General features: G+C 40.5%; 3 protein-coding genes across 4 annotated transcripts in view; 1 reads left to right on the top strand and 2 right to left on the bottom strand.

Moving 5' to 3' along the window:
- Window positions 1-47: 47 nt before the first annotated feature.
- tomt (transmembrane O-methyltransferase) lies at window positions 48-1,806 on the bottom strand. Of its 2 annotated transcripts, XM_020619972.1 has the most exons (4): window positions 1,709-1,802; window positions 659-921; window positions 339-535; window positions 48-183 (listed from the first exon to the last, which is right to left on the bottom strand). In XM_020619972.1, the coding sequence occupies exons 2-4, from the start codon at window positions 918-920 to the stop codon at window positions 49-51; spliced, it is 594 nt and encodes a 197-aa protein (XP_020475628.1). In that variant the 5' UTR covers window position 921; window positions 1,709-1,802; the 3' UTR covers window position 48. The 2 variants fall into 2 exon arrangements, with proteins under 2 accessions (XP_020475628.1, XP_020475629.1); XM_020619973.1 differs by having other exon boundaries at window positions 88-179; window positions 659-1,806.
- A 1,764-nt stretch (window positions 1,807-3,570) lies between these two features.
- Window positions 3,571-7,158, bottom strand: LOC109971614 (secreted frizzled-related protein 2-like). Its single transcript, XM_020619985.1, has 3 exons — window positions 4,839-7,158; window positions 3,853-3,933; window positions 3,571-3,641 (listed from the first exon to the last, which is right to left on the bottom strand). The coding sequence occupies exons 1-3, from the start codon at window positions 5,404-5,406 to the stop codon at window positions 3,571-3,573; spliced, it is 720 nt and encodes a 239-aa protein (XP_020475641.1). The 5' UTR covers window positions 5,407-7,158.
- A 341-nt stretch (window positions 7,159-7,499) lies between these two features.
- Window positions 7,500-9,922, top strand: part of lamtor1 (late endosomal/lysosomal adaptor, MAPK and MTOR activator 1) — a 2,856-nt gene continuing 433 nt past the window's right edge. The window contains exons 1-4 of the mRNA XM_020619984.1: window positions 7,500-7,733; window positions 8,828-8,973; window positions 9,086-9,163; window positions 9,879-9,918. Coding sequence (XP_020475640.1) covers window positions 7,692-7,733; window positions 8,828-8,973; window positions 9,086-9,163; window positions 9,879-9,918 — 306 coding nt within the window. The 5' untranslated portion in view covers window positions 7,500-7,691. The remainder of the gene's footprint in view (window positions 7,734-8,827; window positions 8,974-9,085; window positions 9,164-9,878; window positions 9,919-9,922) is intronic.

Genomic DNA, 9,922 nt, shown 5'->3' with positions numbered 1-9,922 from the left:
TACTTCTGACAGACAGGACAATAAAATATGTTTTCCTACATACATAATTTACTGTGGTACCTGCAGATCAGGGAGGTAGCATTTCTTCCAGTGGTCCATAAAGACAAAATCTATCCTTTCCAACCCATAGTTAGACCGCAGCTGAGGGATCACTTCATCAGATGGGTTCACAATGAGCTCTACCTGGAGAACACACAGTGTGAATGTCTCAAATGTATATCAACTATACATAATCAATACATTAGATAAAAATGTTTATGTAAGAGCAAATAGATGTGATTGCCTGCAGGTTGGTCACTGGACATACATACAGAGAGATGTTGTATCTGCTTTCTCACCGTGTCATCATCAAACCCTGCCAGGCGGATGATTTTCTCAGTGATGTCAGCATTGTTCTGGTCCATCTCCACGCTGTAGAGCCTGGCACCCAGTGGCAAAGCCCGGGCAATCCTCACAGTACTGTACCCACAGTGGGAACCCAGCTCCAGCACTACCAAAGGGCTCTGCTCCATCACCAGCCGGTCCAGGATCTTCCCTACACACAGACAAACCAGACAAATACAAAAACACACATACAGTATTGGTTTAATTTAAGGAAATTTGAGTCATGGTTCCATTAAAAAGAAAATTTGTTGGATTCTCTAAGTGATCTCTTTACCCTTTTTAGGCCCAATGTTGCTGATATACTCCACCTTGCTGCACCAGACATCAAAGGCATCCAGGATGCTGTCAGGATCTCCAGGGGTCGCATGAGTGAGAACATACTGGTAGGCACGCTCCTCTCGACTCATACCAGTAACACAGTCTTGCCATATCCTGACAAGGACTGCCCGGTAGAACAGCACAAAGTAGTAGCGGTACCTGATTATGAATGTCAGCAGGAGGGGAAGAAAGGCCAAAGCAACAGCAGGAGACACCATCCTAGCTCATACAGACACACAGAGGTAGATTCATTAGTCATCAGGGATAACAGAGGTGCAGCAAGACCTTCAGTTGACCTTGAGTGCCACTATTTAGTCCAAATTCCTGACCTGCTATAGTCCCTCTCTGTAGCAGCAATGTACCTATCGATGGCATACCATTCTGTATTAAAGCTGCAAAATGTTTGCACTAAATATCTCAAAACAGGGGTTAAGACTGAGTCATTTCAGATAACCATTTTCATTAATAATCAAAGCTTAACAATGTTGAAAGGGGCAAACTCATTATTCCTCAGTTTATTGTTACTATGAGTAGTATCAAGGCTCTGCAGCAAGTTTGGTTATGTTTTAAATGTATAAAATGATCAAAGCTACAAACAATTACTGCAAAACTACAGAAAGTTCACACGATTGTTGAAATATTGATACAACAAAGGAAAAATCATAAACACATAAAAGAATACTGTTGACTGTTATAAGACTGTTGTGAGACAGAAATAATAATGACAATTTTATTTAACAAAATCATCACTTTTTTTTAATAATCACTTTGAGATGAAAGATCTTCTGGTTTCTAGTTATGCAAGATGAGCTCTGAACAGAGAAAGTATTTCATGCTTCACTTGTTTGATGGATCAAAGAGAAAATGCTGCTGCTTTCTAGGTATTTCTAATATGTAAGGTAACTGTACACTACTGGCTTCCTGCACCGAGCAGAACAAATGCTATAACAACATATTTGCTTCAAAACAAAGTCTCTCTTCCTGTGAGTGAAAATCAAAAACTCACCTGGTTTCTACAGTTTGGTGAAAGCAGAAGTAGTAGTGCTGATAATAACAAAGATGACAGTGGCTCTTCAGCTGAGGCAAGCACAGGACAGAGGTGGTGTGTGTGTGTGTGTGTGTGTGTAAGAGAAGGTAAGAGACCTGGGGATATAAATAATTTATGTATCAGGTGGATGACTGTGAATGTCCTGTAATTATTTTAAATAACAGACGCTGACAGCAACATAACTAACCTTACCACAGTTAAACATCAGTTTTTGATCAGACATGGGGAGAGCGCCTTGCACAGATATTTCAAAGAGGGCCCACACTGTGGAAACGAGCAGAGAGAGGCAGTGTGAAACTGACATTTGATATGTCGAGTAGCATCAGCAGGTGTGTTTTCTGTGTGTGGATGTATGGAGTCCAGTTTCTTTCATTACTAAGTCATAATGGAAAGATCAAGAAAAACATAAACAGAAAGCAAAGCTGATTTATTGAATATTATCTAATGTAACTCAATCCAAAATAATAGAAAAAACATATTTAAATGTTTAAAAAATCAAGCAAATATTTAAAACCTACAACAGAATCTTATAAGGTCCAAATAAATATATTAAAATGCAAAACCTCAAATCTAACTTATTGAATGTTTGCATCACATTTCCTGTCCTTCCCATTTTCTTACTGCTTCCTTTTTGATGTAATCTCAGATTTTAACATCCTAACGTGATAATCACTCCCTTGTTTTCACTCAAACTACTGAGACATTGCTGCTGTGAACTATAAGAGTCAAAGAAAAACATACATGCATGGTGTATGTAAAAGTATTACAAGATTGTGATAAGAAACAACTACACTTCACTCAAATATGTAGCAATACAATATGTGTGATGGAATCTGTCTAGTACCAAAAGTATTACCAAAGCCACTGTGTCTTCTGTATATACACAGATGTACACAAAAATACCAAAAGTGCACAAACACTGCCTCAGTTGGACTTACATTGGTCTTCACAGGCCATGTGTTGTAGTAACTGTTGCAGTAACACCTTACCAGTACTGCCTTTGTGAGATTTCCTGAACTGTGTGGTAAATCATAACGTCACAGGAGTGTGCACCAACATCAGGTTGTGCGGCTCTTGCTTGAGCAAAGACAAACATGGTGAACAATGGTAAACTAATCATGGTATATTTATGCATTTGGTAGCAATTCGATGTGATGCACTAGATTGCACAGCAGCTAGTATGTAGTGTACAATGAAGCTTTGATTGGTTATTGATTGCATGTAGCACCTTTTCAGAGTTAATCAGGAACAATTAATCAAGAAAGTGCAGATTAACAGACTGTTCTTTTGACACTGGTTCATTTACATAGTATCTAACTCCAGTGATGCATTCACTGTAGTTCTGACTTGTTCCTTATTCATTGTTGGTGAATTTTATGTTCATTACTGTAAAGTGTTGTTGTTGTTAGAAACTGTTACACACCACATATGACCACAAAGCAACACCCATGAGACAGGACCGCAGTGGTTGATAACTGCCTGTCACTGCTCTGCACAGGGCTGTTTCAGGAGAGCTCTGATGAACTTCTTCAGCTCCTTGTCTGCTCTGGTCCACCTGATCAGCCGAGTCAACACCAGTCTTCCCTCTTCAGCCTGGGCCAGGGCCAGATACCATTCACCCAGGGCCCCGTTTCCCAACTTTTCCCCCTCCGCTGCTTGTCTCTTATCTAAGTGTCCCCCACCAAGATCTCTATCTTTGTTCATCTCTGCAGAATCTAATCCAGGGCAAATACAGGCGCCTCCTTCTTGCAGCCACAAAGTGCTGTGGGCCATTGCACCTCCAATGCCTTCTGCCCTCTCTGCATCTCCACCCGCCCACCTCAGGATGCGGCTGCGGGCCATAGACGGTCCCCTCCCACCGTGGACACACTGCCCAGACGCATCTTGAATGCTGAGATCAGGAAAAAACTATTTAACAGGTGTCATTTTAGACGCAATGTAAAACAACCCTTCTATCTGAGTAGATTGTTTGTTCTGTAGCCTATTAAGTGAGAATCATATCTTTTTTATTTAGATAATAATAAAAAAGGTTATGCTGTGCACTGTCCCATTCTCAAAAGAAAAAAGAGATGTATTCTGTGTCTATATCACTTTGCTCCCACCATATGGACTGTGGCAGAAGTTTTCCTGGATGTCAGTCTCCCCTTCAGCAGCCAGACTACAGGCATCACAGATAACACTTCCTGGGAGATGAAGAAGAGAGTGCAGGTAGAAAAGCAAAAAGGAATAAAATAAAGAAATTACTTTCAAAGTTAACGTGCATTATACCATGCATTATATACAGCACAGTCTCTGGCAGTATATAATGGTCATGACTGAACTGTTGAGGCTAACACAGATTTAGGTAATGCTGTGCAATCTTAAAGACCCATTTCTTGTTATTTATCAGCAGAAATAAGCACTGATACAAAAAAAATGATATGAAGGTATGCTAATATTAGTAGAACTCTAATTTGGGCACCATACAAAAATATACAATACCCACCACTAACAGTATGGTGGTGTAAATTTTTAAAGCCTGACTAAAGTATAAATGTAGATTTGATTATTTGTGACCTTTTCTCTAACTTACTTTTAAATGAGATTTTGGATCATTTTACCCCTTTAAGGCTCAAACAGGTATTTAACAGTACATAAACATCTGAACTGTAGCCCCAAATACAAATATGTAAGACATCACAAGCATTGTATGCATTGTATTTTATAGGCTTACAGGAAATCCTGTCAATTATCCACCCAGGATCAATAAAATCTTAATTAGCCTATATTTTGTATTTTGAATGTGATTCTGAAAGGCAGACTAATAACAATAATAATAAGTTATCACATAAATATTCTTTCTATCAGATAAATGTAGTGGGGTAAAAGTAGGTTACAATATTTGCCTCTGAAATGTTGTGAAGTCCAAGTAGTTTTTGAAAGACTAGAAGAAAATGGAAATATTCAAGTAGGCAGATAAATAAAAAAAACTGTACTTAGGCTAAATACGGTACTTGAGTAAATGTACTGAGTTACTTCCCACCAATGGTGAAAATTCAATCAGCGGCTGTGTTTAAGTGTTAAAGCTGACAAACATCCATCCACTGACCTTTCAGCGCCTCCTCCCTCCTCACCTCCTCCGCCGTCCGCTCCTCCTGTTCTCCGGATGCCACGATACAGAGCTCGGTTCCGCGCGGATCCGGGAAGCGGGAGCAGTTGAACATCTCCGGCCAGGGGAACCCGAACGCGCTCATCACGGGCACGCAGCCATCACGCACGGCCTCGCAAAGGCTCCTGCAGGGTCTTACTGGTCCGCTGAGCTCGGGCAGACACACCGGTGCGAAGAGCGAGCACAGGAACTTCTTGGTGTCCCCGTGGCAGAGCTTGGAGATGAGGGGCAGCCAGGCTGCCGACTGCTGCCGGGCCTCTTTCAGTGAATCATGGCCGAGCAAGTTGGGGATCCACATGTGTCTGTAACCGATCCCGTGGCACAGAGACAGGGTGCTCGGGATGGGTTTACACACCGAGCGGACCGAGGGGCTAAGCCCGAGCGACAGTGGGCCGAGGCGTTCGGGAGCCACAGTGTCAGAAGCATGACAAACCCACAACAGCAGACTAAGGCTGAGCAGAAACACAGACATCGTTTCTGCTCCAACAAGCACAGGGTCTCTCGGCATTTCTGCCTGGTCTTGACCGGCCTGTGGGGGTAAACAATGAGGTGTGGAGGAAACGGGGCTAAATTAGAGGGAAGGCGCCTCCCAGTCATCTTCCTATCCCACCACACTGCTGCGTGCCTCCCGGCGCTGCCTCCACCTTTACGACGGCAGTGTAGTGTGTTATGGTTAAACTGCAGTTTGTTTTATAAATCTGATTCTGAAAGGCAACTAAAGTTACCAAATGCAGTAAAGGTTAAGTAAAACTATATTTGTCTCTAAAATGTAGGGAAGTCAAAGTATGAAGTAGCAGGAAATGGAAATACTCAAGTACAGGTGCCTGAAAATTGCACTTATGTACAGTGTAAATGTAGTTTGAGAAAAGTAAATTGATGCAGTGATATGCAGTAGGCTACATAGTCTTCAGTGTACCTACAGAGAATTTATTCCATTATATCTCAAACTCAAATACTGTGCTACTCCACTACATTTATCTGAAAGCTTTAGCTTAACTACCATAGTTACTTTTCTGATATTGATCAGTATTTTAAGTATTAGCCTTATTGTTGTGTGCTACATTTTTAAAAATGTCTGATCAGGCCTAATCATTGTTATTTTATTCAGAAATCCTCCTATGCTTGGTTTAATGCCCCCCCCCAGCAGTGTTTGGTACTCTGTCATCACACTGAGTCAGAGGGCGTCACTGACCCTTTCATCTTTTTTCCAGAGACACTGCCATGTGTGCACCAACAAGCCTCATCCTGTTCCCTTCTCCTGCTGCTGTCCATTTGATTTTGCTCAGTTGCACCTTGTTATGAATTGAAATATATTGAATTTTATGAGATATTTTGCATCTCACTACAGGAGACAGGACAGGTTGGACCGATACTTTCCTTCTGTAGCCTACAACTTTGCAGTGTGTTAATACCACATATTTTATTACACCTGTAATGTTTATTTTAAGATTATAAACAGTAACTACAGTGGCTTAATAAAGTATTTAGAGCCCCCTTATTTTTTGATGTTGATTTAATTTTAAATTGATAACATTTCTATTGTTGCCCATCACTTTACTCTCCTACTCTACACAATAACTCTTAATTACAAAGTGAAAATATTTATATTACAAAAATTTAAATCCTGCATTTGCCAAAGTATTCAGAACCCTAACAAAGTACTCTGTAGAAGCCTCTATGGCATTCAGTCTTCCTGAGGAAGTCTGTATTTGGGCAGATAATAAGTGTGAACTTCCATCTTCAGTCTCAGATGTTCAATGGGGTTTAGGGTTGGCTGTGTTCATCCTTCCCTCAATTCTGAATCTTCCTGTCCCTGCTGCTGAGAAACACCCCTATAGCGTGATGCTGCTAGTACCAAGCTTCACTGGGGGCGGTATTAGCAGGTGATGTGGTTTTCATCAGACATGTCTATGGGTTCTATCAAATAAGTCATATTTTTTCTCATCAGACCAGAGAATGTCTTTCCTCATACATGCTCTCAGAGTTTACTAAGTGCTGTTTTGTATAGACTGTCATATACCATGTCCATCTCTATCATATAGGCGTAATTGACAGCGCTCTACAGAGAGCTCCTTGGACTTTATGGCTTGGTCTGAACTCCAATGAAACTGTAGACACATCTCAAGGATAATTAAAAGAAAATATATGACCATAATTTGGAGTGCCACAGCAATGGGTCTGATATTTGTTTTTATTTTTAATAAATTTTAAAAATGTCAAAAAAATTGTTTTCACAATGTCATTATGAGTAACTGAGTTTAAACTGATGCAATTTAAAGTCATTTTGTGTCAGATCCTCATCCCTTTCCACTTCTTTCCTGGCTAAGGACCCACCTTTGCACGGTTACTTTTGAGTCCTCACAACAGCTGGCTTAATGGGTGCCCTCGTATTCTATCTATCTATCTATCTATCTATCTATCTATCTATCTATCTATCTATCTATCTATCTATCTATCTATCTAGCTATCTATCTAGCTATCTATCTAGCTATCTATCAAGTAAGGTCCAGGTCTGGTTCATGTATATTTACTACAAAGCTCACGTTTGAAATCCCCCATCACGTGATGGAGGCCATGGCCGCTTCTAAAATACCGGAAGTAGTCCTTATGTTGTTGCACCAGAGTTGTTGTCATGTGATAGCTCGCCCGAGGAGCTGCTATTGACAGTGGCTTCATACCTTTATATGAAGCTAAATTAAAAAGGTCGCAGGAGAGAAGTTTTATGTTTGCTAGAGAGGAGAATCACGGGTCGTTTCTCACGGCGAACAGGGGAACCCGGGTTGTGTAGCTGCCATGGGTTGCTGTTACAGCAGCGAGAACGAAACCACAGAGGAGGTAACGTTAGCTTCTAGCTGGCTAAAATGTCCCGATAACTACAAGATGTTATGTTAAGATACAAATAACGTTGCATTGTTTTATCTGTTAAGAATGTTTCATGCATACAGTTCCTTTGAGCAATACGTTACGTTAACGAGTGGTCGTTTTTTTTTTTTAATTGTTGAGGTGATATGACAGCTAAAAAGCAGCTTTAGCATGCTTGATGGCTTAATCCTTCGGGTCTTGGGCCTGGGCCCATGCAGACTGCTGAAAGTTGATAGCAAAGAAACACATTTAGTAGAAATGTGTAGACATGACAACTTACTTACAGCCTCGTTTACCATTAGTAGTACGTGCCGATTTATTTCTGAGGTGGATGGTCTCACGAAACCCATCCGAATTAATGCTAACTCTCTAAATACTCATTGGTTGCATAAACAGGTCCTACAACAAAAGCGAGTTCATTCAGCATACCACCACGTTCTTGTGTTTTTTGTGTCATATGACCCTTAAAATCCTCAGCTATCTTTAGATCACAGAAAGAAGCCAGCTCTTTCTTCATGCCGAATATCTTTCCCCATACGCAGTTGATAATATCCTAATAGTATTAATCCGAGTGTAGTAAAAATAAATACCTTGTGTTATACCCATATAATAGATATTAGTCCGAAATGTAATTCTTATTTGTGAGATAATCACCAGGCAACTTCAGTCAACTTTGTGCTGTTGGTTGAAATCAGTGTGAACTTGATTAGCGATTCAGTTAGGAGTCCAGTTTTACTGGCATCAGCTAAACTAGTGTAGGATTCGAGTTGAGTGAGTTACTGACAGACTGTGTCAAATGATTGTGTGTCCATTCCTGTTTCTGAACTAATAAAGTGAGCCTTACAACCTTGTCTGCAAGGCTTGTACTGTTATCTGTTTCCTATGTACTTATGAGTAACACAGTACTCAGTTGTTTGAGTTAACAGTCTCAACTGTTATGGTTTTATCATGCTTAATTTCATGCTGAATTAAAAAGTGAACTTTATTGAATTGTTACATAACTATAACAATGTCATGAGCTAAGCACATCCTTATCATTCAGTTATGTTCTGACTGACCTGTTCTAGAGGAATGATGATCGTAAGCCGCTGATCCCCCACCCGAACCCTGTCAGCAAACCCCCAAACGGGACTGACTGGGCCAATACTAGTGTCCCTTCAGCACGAACAGACGAACAGGCCCTTCTTACATCCATCCTCACTAAGACAGCACAGTAAGCCACTCCTTTTAAAACACTATAGTTGAGCCAGATCCAGCACGTTTCATGATAGCAATGCAGCAAATCATGTAGGCGTTTTAATAAACCTACCATTATTTCCTGTCAGAAACATCATTGATGTTGCAGCAGCTGAGTCTGTCATGATGGAACAGCATGAATACATGGACAAAGCACGGCAATACAGGTATGTGGGTGAGCAGTTGCAGAATATGTGTAGCAGGAAACTGTTGCTCTTTTGGTTATAGGTATTGGAAAGCTGTCTCTATTGGCTTTTAAATGAGAATCTGAATCTGACCGTACTGTAAAGATCCCATAGGCATTTTAGCTGTTAGAGCTGAATAATGATAACATTCTTCATTTATAAGTTGCTGAGCTTAACTTTGTCCTCCATGTACTGTACATACACTGTATGGTGCTTTGTGTGTTGTGTTGTCTGGTAGTATCTCATGAATTTATAACTTCTGCGAAAGTAAGTAATTTAAACTAGTGAGTTGTTCAGATTATTAAAAAGTGACTCAGCTGTACATTCTCATCAGTGGAGATGTGTGTTTGGTGCTGGTGTAAATGTAGCTGGGGAGAATGAAACTGTTGAAATTTCTAAACCAACCCAGTGGCTTGAGAAGATAGTGAGGGAAGTGATTTAACCGACAAATTGCAACAGCACTACCTTTTTTCCTTCAAGTTAAACAACTCAGATGCAGTGACACCTAGTAGCACTTGTTTGATTACAGTTCCATATAAAACTATAGGTTGTCAGGACACAGCAGCTGGCTTTAAGAGACAAGATTGTGTGTTCAGGACAAACTGTGGTTTAAAATTAAACTCTAAACTGTGTCTAAGGTTATGACAGAGCAGCAGCCTCAGTTAACTTCTGGATTTTTTTTTTTTGTTTGTTTCAGTACAAAGCTGGCGGTATTGAGCAACGGTTTGCCCCAGGGAAAAG

This window comes from Monopterus albus, unplaced genomic scaffold, assembly GCF_001952655.1.
Source record: "Monopterus albus unplaced genomic scaffold, M_albus_1.0 scaffold229.1, whole genome shotgun sequence".
Lineage (NCBI taxonomy): Eukaryota > Metazoa > Chordata > Actinopteri > Synbranchiformes > Synbranchidae > Monopterus > Monopterus albus.
This window is presented reverse-complemented; position numbering and strand designations above follow the sequence as displayed.

Excerpts from the sequence above, each read along its gene's own strand:
- tomt (XM_020619972.1), bottom strand. The coding sequence starts at position 920 with ATGGTGTCTCCTGCTGTTGCTTTGGCCTTTCTTCCCCTCCTGCTGACA. Across the intron at positions 536-658 it reads CAACATTGGGCCTAAAAAGG|GGAAGATCCTGGACCGGCTG; the intron begins GTAAAGAGATCA and ends GTCTGTGTGTAG. Across the intron at positions 184-338 it reads CAGGGTTTGATGATGACACG|GTAGAGCTCATTGTGAACCC; the intron begins GTGAGAAAGCAG and ends TGTGTTCTCCAG.
- LOC109971614 (XM_020619985.1), bottom strand. The coding sequence starts at position 5,406 with ATGCCGAGAGACCCTGTGCTTGTTGGAGCAGAAACGATGTCTGTGTTT. Across the intron at positions 3,934-4,838 it reads GAGGGAGGAGGCGCTGAAAG|GAAGTGTTATCTGTGATGCC; the intron begins GTCAGTGGATGG and ends TTCATCTCCCAG. Across the intron at positions 3,642-3,852 it reads CTTCTGCCACAGTCCATATG|CATTCAAGATGCGTCTGGGC; the intron begins GTGGGAGCAAAG and ends TCCTGATCTCAG.